This window comes from Daphnia pulicaria, chromosome 4, assembly GCF_021234035.1.
Source record: "Daphnia pulicaria isolate SC F1-1A chromosome 4, SC_F0-13Bv2, whole genome shotgun sequence".
NCBI classification, from domain to species: domain Eukaryota; kingdom Metazoa; phylum Arthropoda; class Branchiopoda; order Diplostraca; family Daphniidae; genus Daphnia; species Daphnia pulicaria.
The window spans coordinates 15,595,256-15,608,463 of NC_060916.1; the positions used below are offsets into that span (position 1 = coordinate 15,595,256).

General features: G+C 39.2%; 2 protein-coding genes and 3 long non-coding RNA genes across 7 annotated transcripts; 2 read left to right on the plus strand and 3 right to left on the minus strand.

Moving 5' to 3' along the window:
- Positions 1-1,966: 1,966 nt before the first annotated feature.
- LOC124338231 lies at positions 1,967-4,327 on the minus strand. The gene is made up of 3 exons (XM_046792320.1): positions 4,244-4,327; positions 3,514-4,033; positions 1,967-3,423 (listed from the first exon to the last, which is right to left on the minus strand). The coding sequence occupies exons 2-3, from the start codon at positions 4,021-4,023 to the stop codon at positions 2,248-2,250; spliced, it is 1,686 nt and encodes a 561-aa protein (XP_046648276.1). The 5' UTR covers positions 4,024-4,033; positions 4,244-4,327; the 3' UTR covers positions 1,967-2,247.
- Positions 4,328-4,975: 648 nt separating this feature from the next.
- LOC124338229 lies at positions 4,976-7,216 on the minus strand. Of its 2 annotated transcripts, XM_046792318.1 has the most exons (3): positions 7,024-7,216; positions 6,351-6,870; positions 4,976-6,278 (listed from the first exon to the last, which is right to left on the minus strand). In XM_046792318.1, the coding sequence occupies exons 2-3, from the start codon at positions 6,858-6,860 to the stop codon at positions 5,100-5,102; spliced, it is 1,689 nt and encodes a 562-aa protein (XP_046648274.1). In that variant the 5' UTR covers positions 6,861-6,870; positions 7,024-7,216; the 3' UTR covers positions 4,976-5,099. The 2 variants fall into 2 exon arrangements, with proteins under 2 accessions (XP_046648274.1, XP_046648275.1); XM_046792319.1 differs by lacking the exon at positions 7,024-7,216 and having other exon boundaries at positions 6,351-6,950.
- A 494-nt stretch (positions 7,217-7,710) lies between these two features.
- On the plus strand, positions 7,711-9,344 carry LOC124338424. The gene is made up of 3 exons (XR_006917820.1): positions 7,711-7,946; positions 8,501-8,608; positions 8,672-9,344. It is a non-coding gene; the product is annotated as an uncharacterized LOC124338424 (long non-coding RNA).
- A 109-nt stretch (positions 9,345-9,453) lies between these two features.
- Positions 9,454-10,804, minus strand: LOC124338400. 2 transcript variants are annotated; one of them, XR_006917789.1, is made up of 4 exons: positions 10,386-10,804; positions 10,145-10,323; positions 9,842-10,068; positions 9,454-9,696 (listed from the first exon to the last, which is right to left on the minus strand). It is a non-coding gene; the product is annotated as an uncharacterized LOC124338400 (long non-coding RNA). The 2 variants fall into 2 exon arrangements; XR_006917790.1 differs by having other exon boundaries at positions 9,800-10,068.
- Positions 10,805-11,426: 622 nt separating this feature from the next.
- Positions 11,427-11,865, plus strand: LOC124338435. The gene is made up of 3 exons (XR_006917834.1): positions 11,427-11,498; positions 11,599-11,682; positions 11,786-11,865. It is a non-coding gene; the product is annotated as an uncharacterized LOC124338435 (long non-coding RNA).
- Positions 11,866-13,208: the final 1,343 nt, after the last annotated feature.

Consider the following 13,208-nt stretch of genomic DNA (forward strand, 5'->3'; position numbering starts at 1 on the left):
CTCTTCCGTCAGTGTCCAGATCATATTCTCTGACTATTCATTATTTGAAACAGATTGTTGAATAGCACTTGTTTTTTTAAGTATTCTTTGAAGAATTATTTTCCTCGATTTCATCACTAGTTCGGCGGAGGAAAAGCTCCAGCGTTGAAGAAAAACATTTTTTTTTTGTAGTTGTGACTCACACTCGCCTCTAATATGGTTAAATACGACCCGAAAATTTGTTTTGAATTTTACCCAGTCTCGCCATGTCGGCATTCCATTCATTTTCTTTTTTCCTTCTTTTTTTTATCGACAGTTCGTTGTGTCACGATACGCATGCGTGTGTGTCTTATAGGAATGACGTTAAACATCAAATGAAAAACCAAGATAATGTGGGGAAAGGATTCCTCCCCTTCTTCCTGCATTGAAATATTGTATTTGCAAATATTTGAGAGAACTTATGTTAATTTATCCTTGAAAGTCGTTAAATGTTTTTAAATAGCCTAACTACACATCATTATCATATATTTTTTTTTTTTTCGATTTCCAGTTAACTGCTGTTTGCCGGAATGCGGGAAAGGCTGTGTCGACGAGTTGGATGGACACGTAGGACAGCAGAACAAACGCCTTCCTGTGATCGTCAATTTGTTGCGTCTAACCGGAGAATGCATGGAGATGTAGTGGATGGAATGGAGAGAAAAAAACCGTCGAATTCAACTACAGAGACAGCAGCACATATTCCTGGTATGTGAAATTTGCTCTATGCTTTCTCTAGATGTGTTTGAACGGGAGACTGTTTGGTAGTATTTGTTTTTCGAATTAATGGCTGCGCTATATGGAGCAAGATTTTAAATTGGGCTCACCGGAAGTAAACGCGCTGCTAGTTTTTTTTTTTTTTTTTTTTTATAATTCATGTTTAGGTTTAGTTAAGCGAGGCTTCTGCTGAATTTTTAGATAATGAGTTGCCTTGATTGTTAATATTCTTTTGATGTTTTATTGAACTTGAGCCGAGATTTTGCTGCGATAGAGCAAAAGGAATGTTGAGAAGTTGTTGCTTTGCTTATTGCGTTTCTGTTTTGGCGTCGTTTGAATTCACCGCACATAACCGCATGCATGCATGTGGGACGGTATGGTGCAGTGATGCGATTAGAAACTTACAATGACATTTTTAGCTTTTCGGATAGGATTTTTTGGATAATGGTGATCAAAATTGCGATTTTTTCCCGTTAAATGCGGTTAAATGTCTCTACTTTGTCTTTTGATTTGTGTTTGTCGTTTTCGAGGTCGATTGCCTTTTTATCGTGATTGGAGGCTTTTACGCTTTGGTGTAGTGAATTTGTTTATTGCCCCATTTTTTATTTTAGCCGGAAGTGTCTAGTCTCACCTCATTGTTGTTGCAGTTGCTTATCTGCGGTCTGCGGTGCTATAGTTAATAGCGATTGCCTCATTTCCAGACCAAGTCAAATGGAGGGAAAGTGAGCCATTTTTCATGTTCAGCAAAAGTTGAGCTGACTTACCTACGCCTCTTGCTGCTGAATGTATCATGTATGTCATCGTGTTTTATGGGACTTGAGCTCGTTCTATTTGATTAGATATCAATGTAGGCTATTATCCTCCATCAGAATGTCAGAATGGTCTGTGAAAGTTGATCAATCTCCGTATCTGTGACTGCGTACGTATAGTCACTTCTGTTGACATGTAGAACAAGGAAAGAACCGAAAGATGGAAGGGTAATATTTGCAGGTCAATCAATTATAGAATCTAACTCAATCGAAGATGTAAACGTCATTCAAATCAATTAAAGTCAAAGTCTGATGTGGAGATGTTTTGACAATTCTTCTTAACATCAGCAAGTGAGCCCCCAACCCGCAGTGAAAAACGCTTTTTACTGATGCGCATTTTCCCTGCCGAGTTTTCCGTTTAGTGATTTTTACATAACTTATCCCTTAAATGATGGAGATTGACGATTTCGCGACTATTTAAAGAAACAACCGACGACGGCTGAATCTCTTTTGATATTTCTTTTCGTACGACCAATTGATAAAGGGAAAGAACAGTTGTTACAGATAAAATTCTAAACGCTAAAAAATACTAGACAAGATTGACAAATGTGAGTTTCAGCGACCTTTTTATTCATCTTCAACTGTCTCAAAAATTTGTTCAAAGTCAATGATATAGATTGGATTCGGTGGTCAAACGAATCAAGACTATTTAAAAGATGAGACTGCCAGATGCGGGTGTTGATGAGGTTTGCGCCATCGTTCATAGCTAAATCAAACCTTTTAACTGTTCTTTGACGAATCCGGCCGCATTTCCCACGATGTCGTCCGTCATCTTAGCCAGCGGCAACAATTCCTCCAAGCTCTTGATTCTCACCGTGAATCCGTCTTTACGTTCGTTTTTCTCGTTCTCGATCATCATCCGGATGTACTCTGGAGTCGTGAGCGGATTGCCGTGAAGCGCGTTCCGTTTCAGTTCGTTGTGCAAGACTTTGATGTCGTCGATGGCTTTGACGATGTCCTTTTTCAGAATGTCGACATCCTTTTTCAAAGCTGTCACCAGCTCTTCGGCGTCCATCTTTTTCCCCTTGGCCTTTTCGTACTTTTCCCGCACATCCTTGAGGGTTTGCGTCTCCTCCACAATTTTGTAGGTCCATCGATGTTTTTCGTTCTCGTGACTTTTGCTGCTGCAATTGCACGGACAGACTTTGCAGTCGGCCTCACGAAATGTATTCACCACTTTTTCAGCCAGAAAACCAAAGACTCCGCCGGTCAGATTTTCCGAAGAAAACGCTGGGCACCAACCCATTAGCAAATTAGGATCGCATGGATAGTGGCAGGTCGTTTCGCAACTTGCGCAGTTCATGGCTGTCAGGCGCTCGACGGGCACCTTTAATTTTTTGGAGACTGGCACTCTGATCTCGAAATTCTGATTGGCGTCCACTTCCATTTTGTGCAATTCGATGAAGGATTCTTTAGTTCTCAACTCCTCCATTTTAGTCAAATGCTTCGGGATGGCGTCCTTGGTCCATCTGAGTTTCATTTCCAGTTGCTTCCTGTACTCCAAGACTTCGATGGTCATTTGCAGCGATTTAGTTCGCATGTCTGACAGCTCGTTGAAAAAGGACTTGAAATTCTTCATTCCGTTTTTCCATTCAATGGGTGAAGACTCGTCTTCTTCGTCTTGATTATTAACGTAAATGGCGCCGTTGTTGAATTTTTGATAGCACGGCAATCCTTTGGAGTCCGTCTGACAGGGAAGTTTGGCCTCTTTGATGGCATCCAAGACTAGCGGTCGTTTTCCGTCGGCAAAAGTGGCTAGGAAATGGACGTTTTCTTTGACGTCTTTGCCGAAAATGGACAGGACGGAATTGAAAATGTATTTTTGCGAAACGGTGAGACGGGCATCAGACGATTTCACGACGAAGCCAACTGCATCCAATTCCTTGATTCATACATAATTTATACATCGTTCGTTATTGAATTATTATGTATTTTTCTCACTGAACAACACAAAAATAGTAGAAAAGTGTACCTCGATGCCATTTTTATGTTTGAAGAGTTTTTCGATGGCCGATGTGATTTCCTTGTCTCGCGCTATTCCACCCGTGTCTCCAAATCCCGGTGTGTCTACAATAGTCAGCGAAAATGGAATGCGGAATCCATTTTGATGGTGTAGATCGTAGGCCGTGACTCCTTGCGTTTGGCTATTGGCTTGCGACCCTCCCCTGACATCTTCGTCGACGAGAATAAAGCGAAAAGGATCGTCCCATTCGACTCCCAGGACATAATTGACCATGGCGTTGATCCACGTCGTTTTTCCCGATCCAGTTTCCCCCGTCAGTAAAATAGTTTTGCTCGTGTTACACTCAAATGGGTTGGGTTTGCCTAAAGAGTATCGCTTGACTATGGCCGACGCCTCTGAGAAGTCGGCCGTGTTTTTATCTAAAGGTAATTTCCACAACTTCATATTGTTCTCGAGTCTGACATCGGTGCATTGATTTACGATGGAAACGGCAAGTCTCTCATTTGATCGGATAGACATTTTATGTTAACTAAAATAAAAAAAGAAACAAACAGAAACCAATCAAAATTTAAGAATGGCGTGTTCATTGATCGATTAATTCGATGAAAACACTTCGTTTTTTAGTTTCCCAATTGAAAATAATTTTAACGAAGGACCATTTAAATCTATGCAACGGCTAATTAAAGGTAATTCCGTTCAGGTGCATGAAATACGAATTCAAAATGAAAGCGTCACTTACAAGTGGGTTTGGTAGTAGACGTGCAAGAGCCAATTGCTATGGTTATATTTGACTTTGACAAAGAATTGCGACTGACTGTTAGTCCTTCAAATTCATGGGCTTTTTTAAATTTACAGCTCTTTCATCGCATCAGGTTTCATCCGCCCTTTTTTTACGCTACATCAGTTTAAACGGCAGACTTGTTATTTCCGTGGGGTTGTATAGGAAACGGGTTTTGCGGTGACATTCGTTCTCCAGTTATAGTTTTCAGTGGTCCGCTTTGATACTATACTTTGTGTGATTTCTTCATTGATGAAGGTAAAACAAAAACGGGATGCTGATGAGATTAAAAACGTGATTCATGACCACTGGAATTTGATTTTGTATTGAACTAGGCCGTGGGTTTTTTTAATTCTGTCATCATAACTCGTTAGTCACTGTTAAAACGGATACCACTTTTTCGTGGTATCCGTTTAAACGATCAATCAAAAGAAACCGGAACCCCCACCCCCTCCGGAAAGTGTTAGATTACAAATTACACTTTGCTTTTCCCGCCATTTTCCAATTTTTAATTTGTTTCCGTCTTCTCAATTTCTCGATGGCTTCCACCTGAATTGTCTTTGATTCGAATTTGCTAAATTGAAATTCAAATCGTTGCTTATCGATGGAGAAAACAGCTAATGAGTCTTAATTAGTGTCAATAACTAAAAATTGTATTCTTTTTTCAAAATCGACGATGCGCAAACGGATTTCATTTTGTATTCACAATAATAGCAACATACATTATGTGAATAACACATGTCTTTTACCCTGCTTGGGGCTTTAAAGGCAAGAAATCGATGTCATCAGTAGATTTCCAGTCACCTATGGGCAAGGATCAGTCCTTCAGCTGTTCTTTGACGAATCCGGTTGCATCTTCCATTATGTCACCGGCCATCTTGGCCAACGGCAATAGTTCCTGCAAACTTTTGATTCTCTCCGCCGATCCTTCTTGACCAGTCTTTTTCTCGTTATCGATCATCATCCGGATGTATTCCGGAGTCGTGAGCGGATTGCCGTGCAGCGCATTATTTTTGAGTTCATTGTGCAAGACTTTGATGTCGTCGATGGTTTTGATAATTTCCTTTTTCAGGATGTCGACGTCGTTTCTCAGAGCTGTCACCAGCTCTTCGGCGTCCATTTTCTTTCCTTTGGCCTTTTCGTAATTGTTGCGCATATCCTCCACGGTATGAGTCTCCTCCACGTCTTTGCAGATCCAGCGGAATTGTCCTTTTTCGTGCTTTGAGCTCACGCACTTGCAGATTTTGCATTGCGGGTCGGTGGCCGCATTGACCGCATGTTGAATGCCGAGTGCCAGCAAACCAAGAAATGGAATGGCGGCAAATGCTCCCGTAATTTCGCAGAAGGCTTCGACGTGAGCTATGGCTGTGTTGGGATTGCAATCGTCTTGGCAAGTCCTCTCGCAACTGTTGCAGCTCAGCGCGGTGGAATTGATGGGATCTTGTATCTTCTTGGCGACTTTCACTTTAATCTCAAAGTTTTGATTGGCGTCGATTGCCACGTTGTGCATCCTGACGATTTCTTCTTTCTTCCGCAACTCCTCCATTTGTGTCAAATGCTGCGGGATGCCGTCCTGCATCCATTTGAGTTTCATTTCCAATTGACGTCTATTTGCCAAGACTTCTTTGGTCAGTTGCAGCGATGTAATCGACATTTCTGACAGACCGACGAAAAACGACTTGAAATTTGTCATTCCGTTCTTCCATTCAATGGGTGACATGCTGTCATCTTCATCTTGGTTGTTGGTGTAAATGGCGCCGTTGTTGAATTTTTGGTGGCAAGGCAGCCCCTTCGAGTCCATCCGACAGGGAAGCTCGGCTTCTTTAATGGCCTCCAAGACTGGCGGTTTTCTTCCATCGGAAAAGGTGACGAGGAATCGGATATTTTCTTTAACGTCCTTGCCGAAAATTCCCAAAACCGAATTGAAAATGTATTTTTGAGAAGTTGTTAGACGGACGAGTGCGGATTGGACCACGAAGCCAACTGCATCCAATTCCTAGGTTAATAAATATTTTTATAAGCTAGATTTTTATTCACACTGAAGAATAGGGTTAATAATAATTTATACCACAATTCCGTTTTCTTCTCTGAAGAGTTCCTCGATGGCCGTAGTGATTTCCTTGTCTTGCGCAATTCCGCCGGTGTCGCCAAACCCCGGTGTGTCTACAATAGTCAGCGAAAATGGAATGCGGAATCCATTTTGGTAGTGGAGGTCGTAGGCTGTGACTTCTTGAGTCTGGCTGTTGGCTTGTGAGCCTCCTCTGAGATTTTCGTCAACGAGAATAAAGCGGAATGGATCGTCCCATTCAACACCCATGACGTAATTGACCATGGCGTTGATCCACGTCGTTTTTCCCGATCCCGTGGCTCCCATCACCAAAATTGTTTTGCTCGTTTTACATTTCAATTGGTTGGGTTTCCCAAAAGAGTATCGCTTGACTATGGCGGATGCCTCCGAAAAGTTGGAGGTATTTTCCAATGGTAATGTGCACAACTTCATCTGATTCTCGTGTCTGAAATCGGTGCATTGCTGTGCGATGGAAATGGCAAGTCCATTATTTGTTTGGTGGTCATCCATTTCTATCAAACTAAAATCAAGAAAGGAAAACAGGAAAATAAATGTTAAGTCAGGAATGGTTAATCTTAGAATTAATTCTTCGTTGGTTAATTTTGTGACAATCAATTCTCAATGTTGAGATATCGTACACAAAATGTGAATGCCAAATTAAAGTTTAACTTACTAAAGGAATTTCAGCTTTGGTACTTTTTTAAGTGTTGATTGCCACGGTTATTTCTGACTGTGTCAAAGACTTGCGACTGACTATCAGTCCGTCAAATTCAAGGGCTTTTAAAAAAATACAATGTCTTTCATGGTAACAGGTTTCATCCGCCCTTTTTCCACGCTGTCGTTGAAGCGTTGGATTTTCCGTTATTTTCATTGGGGTGGGAAGCTGTTGTCGAGGGTTAGGAAGCGGGGTTTGCGGTGACGTTATAGTTCTCCGGTTATATAGTTCAGTGTATCGCTTACACTACGTTTATCAGTTCGTTATTGATGAACATGAGAAAGGGGATGTCGGCACTAAAAAAAGATTCACAACCATGAAATTTGATTTGTTGTGAAATAGTCCATGGGTTTTTTCCTTTCTGGCCGCCACATAACCTGTTCGTCATTGTTAAAACGGATACCGCTTTTTCGTGGTATCCGTTAATACAGATCGATCCATACTAATGGCAGCAGAGAAAAGTTATTTTAATCCAGTTTTGTAATAATTTAGAATATGGTCAAATATAGTTTTTAAAAAACTTTATTATATTATTTATATTATTCCATGTTTTTTTATGTCTCAAATCTCAAAGATGTACTAGATTAGTTCACTTTTATACGTCATATGCTGTTTCGATTTTTTTTAATAACGCTAAAATCACAAATAGCCCTTCGTTCGGGTACTTGCTAACGGAGGTAGCGGACTATGTGAATAAATTATTTGATCCATTAAAGCAACGCTAGATGTCACATGCAGAGATTCTGTATTATGATTTTATCGCCGCTTGTGTTGGTGATGGCGGGTAGCCGGGTAGTGACGTGACAGCGATTCTGATGACAATTCTCATTCTCAGTGTTTTGGTAATAAGTTAAACATTTAACTATTCAATTGATGAATAGGTAACACACTTTTGGATTCTTAATTCATTCTGGACTAAATATTTTTAGACAAGTTTTTGTGTGACCTGCCGGTGCTTGTGATGATAAGGATGAAATGGTCCTATCCAAGAGCTCTGTGTCTTCCAAAACTGAGGAAATTCTATTTGCTAGTTAGTTATTTTGAGAGAATTCTCATTTTCCCAAATGTGAGTACAATATGGTGCATGCATTTTGAACACATTTACCCCTCTGCACTCATTTCAGATGGTTTGCATTAATTTCATATTAGATGGGAAGTTTCGAAACACTGGATTGATTTAGTCAGTTTCAGTAACTTCATTGTTTTTATAGTTTCTTTAAACAAAACCAGGAAATAGTTTTTTCTCCTCTGAAGTAAGCTGTCATTTTTTATTACCTACAGAAGTTTTTAGCGTCACTACACACATGACATATCTGTAAATTATTCTTAAGTTTTATATACATTGTGAGTAATGGTGAATGTCCTTCACAGAAAATTTAAATTTCTTGTATTTAATGTTGATGTGATGCTATAATTTTATTTGACTTTATTTCAGGTTTCCATATTGCCGTGACGACCTGTGGACAAGAAATTGCTGCCACTCAAGTGGTTGTCATGGACATCACTTGTGTTGTAATTTAGGACGATCTATGATTGATTAGAGGTATTGTTTTCACTACAATTCAGTTAGAATAAGAGGATTTATTTCAGTGTCAATAATTTTCAGTCAGGTTTGCCCCTCGCCGGATTTAAATCAGGTTTACTTCTCTGCACTGTGCCATAAAAAGAAAATGCTACTGTTACGTAAATATTAATCATAGCCTACTTCAACACGGCCACTTCTCGTTATCTTTCTTGGGTCAGCCAGGTTCGGTTAGATTTTTTGAAAAAAATGTTTGTGTAGCATAGCCGATCTGGATTTGATGGACTTACTGAGATGAATTGGCCGCGATTGAAGTAGTCTATGATGTAGACAAGTGCATACTCTGGGCTCCCTTCTTTTCTATGGCACCGTTTCCTTAATTAACAACTAACCAACGCCCGCCGGTCGCTGTAATAACCAGGAGGAGGGGAAGGCTTTAGTCGAACGAGGAATTGGAAGGCTCACTGAGGAAAACTTTTGGAGGGTCGTGAGTGTAACCAGGAAGCCAATGACTAATCCCTCTCTACCAAAATATGCCTCGCTCTCTTCTCTCTTCTTCCATGTCCAGGTAATCTCCCTGGGCACAGTCTATCAAGGCAGAGTCTCCCCCTGTCTTGATTTGCTGGATTTTTCAAGTGCGAAGTAGATTGCAATTCATATAAACAGAACTAAACAGATAATGGTGATTTGAAAAATAAAAACCATGAAATTAAGTAAAAAAAAGTAGGATTGGTATTAATACGTGAATTTACAATCACATAACATATAATTTTATAAATTTTTATAAATACATGTTATGTTTTAAGTCATCAAAATTGTTTAACTTATTTTTCACCCAAATGATTATCGTGTCTACTACATTAAACAAATGTTCATAATTTTATTCTATGACCACTTGTCCAGCAAATATTGATAGTTTCACTCCTAAAACATGTAGAATCAAATTATCTGAGAGACATGGCAGATAAATATAACTGCACACATATAGTTTTACAAACAATACATTAAAATTGACACCAAGTACAGCAGCAGCTTTCAGCTTAACAATCACCATTTCCTCATTGGGCAGTATCTCCTTAACAGGTTAAACATCAAATGGCCATCAAATCCTACAGGGAAAAAGACAGGTTTAGCTTTATAGGACAAGAATGAATAGATCACAGGTATAAACACATGTTCAAAGCAGATGAAGAAAGTAGCCATATGTCTTACTGTTCAATGAATGTTAAAATATCATTAACTTTGCTGTTATACTTCTCTGCATAGGCTTATACCTAGAGGTAGCAGAGTAGACAATATTTTGTCAGCAAGGGATTTATTTCTTTCAGCCCAAGTATTCAGAAGAAAGATTAAGTGATGATTGGGATATTGTTTTTCCTCTCCAAATATTTTGGATCCAGATCCAGAATCATCAATCAACTACTTCTGCACCAAATTTTCTTGCAAGTTAATTATCTCCTTCCCTTTTTTGGTGAAGTATCCTATTTGAAAATTACACATAAACAGTTAACCAATGACTAGCTAAAAACCGAAATGGTACCTACAACCTACACCTACCTCTATCCAAACAAGGTGTTGAAGTCAAGTGAAAGTGAAAACGGAAGAGACAACTTCCTGCCAACCAATTTAATTATATGCCCAGGAGTGAGAATTAAATGAGCAGGAACAGGCTTTTAATGTCAGACAGGGTAGTGTGGAGAGGCTTTGTCATCTTCATGACCATTATTTGCTGTTGCCTGTACTAAGTTACAATGACTTTCTGAATTTCAATAACATTCTGAATAACTGGCAGGTTTACCTTATTTACTAACTGAGTATTTTTCCTTTCAGCAATTCACTGACCAAGTCCTGTTGCATGGGTGCTGAAACGACTAGCATCACTAAACAGAAGCCTTAGAGACAAGGCACATAAACGAATGCCACTGACTTTTCCTCATTGTAAAAGTCGGAGGGACGTCCATTATCACCTTGAGAATTTCATCTGTTGTGATGTGTGCGCTGCAGACTGCGGTGGTGGCTTCTTTGTGAAGATGAGATTACGTGAGTATCAGAAATATTTCTTATTGCCTTTGTTTGTTAGTTTTTTCAATCGAGTATTCGAGTGTAAGTGAGCTAGAGCAGACATTGTTTTCATGTTACTTTTAAAGTTTCTTCCTTCTGACGCTAGACGGCCTAGCCTTAGATCATTTTCCGTCCAACGCATCAGTTTAATTACGTTTACTTAACACTTCTGTTAAGAAATTTCTCGCTGCCAAGAAAATTTTTGGTGTTAGCAGTCAGTTTCTATTACAGCAACAAAGCTCACTTGTTAGATTTTTAATAATGTGTTTTTTTTTTCTACTTCTGGTTTTCTCATTTCAGTCAGTAGTTCAGTAAATATTCATTCGACGCACAAAATAACCACGTATTCGTGATCCTCGTCGAATTTGTGGTAAAGTTCATGTTTTTATTTGTACGTACGCGTACTTCCGGTTTTGAGAATTATCCTGAACAATAGTTCAGGAAAATTCTCGATTTTGGCCAAAAATTGGATTTCGTTTAAACTACCCCTAATTGACCCCAAATTTCACGGAGATCACGAATATTTGGTTTATTTTGACGGTAGCTCAATGGTTAAGGCGCAATCGCTTACTTCCGGTACACTTCCGGAAAATTTGCATAAAACTAGCAAGTGAGCTTTGTTCCCTGTAATACTCTCATGATTTCAAGCTAGATTTAATCAAATAAAATTGCGCTGTTCTAGCTCAAGTTGTGTCACAAAACTAATTACGTTCTTGGGACTTTTCCGAGTTTCAGAGGTGCCCAATAGATGGCGAGTGTCCTCGTTTTTCATGTAATGGCGGATTGTTGTGTTGTCGATGTTGTTGTCAAAAGTTCCTATTATTCCACGAAATTACCGATTAATTCATAAGTAAATTCAAGTTTATTTCTGTGCAATTTGTTTGATGTATTATTCCGTATGTGTATTGGATCACATTTAATATTTCTCATTATAACCTGTAGGATACTAGGATGTAACGCGAAAGGAAGCATCAGCCTTCGATCAACCCTTTCATAATTGACGTTCTGCTGAATGCATCATCCAGTTAATACAGGTAAAAACCAATGATAGCATTTTTTAAATACCTCTTCTCATATTTCGTTAATATTCAATTAGTCATCATAATTATTATCTGGAGTTTTTATTGATCTTGGTAGGTCACTAATCCCAGTGTGGACATGTATTGTTTTTTTCCGAACATGTTTTTCTACGAATGTTGCATTGACAGACAAGTATTATTCATCTTTCAGAAATTAAAAACTTTTATTTGATGTCATAAATTGTATTTTCTGTCCCAGGGAAAGCTATGGAAAACATTATGTAGGACATGAGTAATCTTAGAAATCACGTGAAAAGATGCAGGGCAGGGCACTTACCAACATAAGTTCAACACTGCTGCGGCTGCCTACAGTCACAGGCAGGAATATTGCTCTCTTTCTTCAGACAATTGTAAGTTATATTTTTGTGTCATAACCCCTGTAGTTTCTTTCAATATTTTAGATTTTATGTTTAAAAGTTAACCAAATTCTAAAATAACTAACTAAATAATTTGAATGTTCTGTCATAAAGCTATTGGAGTAATTTAGTCTTCATCCTCACTTGACTCATTTTGTCTTCTGGGTAGCTTAGGAAACCTGATTGGTGTTATCAAGGTAACTTAATTTGTCATGTCAGTGACTGTAAATGTTATTAATTTTGTTTTCTCCTTGATTTAGTCATTATGATAAAGACCGAAAGGATGCGGCCCACAGACTATGAACATCAGACGGGATCAGACTTCAACATCTCTACGAGCCACGACATAAACGTGCAGTGACATCCTACAAGTTCTACGCGGATCATCTTTTGTTATTGTTGGTATGAGTGTTTTGTTAGTTAACCCGTTGGCTGCCACGCCTGTGTTCTCCCCCATGTTAGCTCCTTAGCACGGGCCGAACTGTTTGGTCTCTTGGTCTTATGTGCCTTGGGATCGAACAGCTGCACCTGCCCAAGATTCGCCGAAAGGCCCTGTTAGGCAATGCACCATAGGGACTTCCCCCCTTGTCGATACGGTGAAGATTCTAGAGGTTGTGCATTCCATCTTCTCCTGTCACCGTGTCAGCCCGGACTTGTCAGCAATGGCAGGTCCCACCTTGGTCATAGATCCTTCAGACGTGGCACGTAGAAAGTAGAAAACAACCTACGGGTTGTATGGCGTGGCAGCCAACGGGTTAACTTAATTGTATGTATGTATGTATAATGTGTGATTGTAAAATGTGGTGGAATTGTGGGTGGAGGTGGGACAATAAAGCAGTTCTAATTTATTTTGTTATTCAATATTGTATTTGTATTTCCAATTGGTATTATAATAAATATTTCACTCTTAGCTGGAATTTCAGTTGCTTATATTTAGCGTAATTGTTGAGATGGCCCACAAGTTTAGAAGTCTTGATTTATAAAATGATTGATGTTCTTATTTACCATACTGAACCCAGTTTTAGTCAGTACTTGGTTTCAAAAATATATCTTGCACCAGTTAACACAAATATAAGCAGTCTATACCATTCAATTTTACTGGTACAAACTTGAATTCAAGAAAAA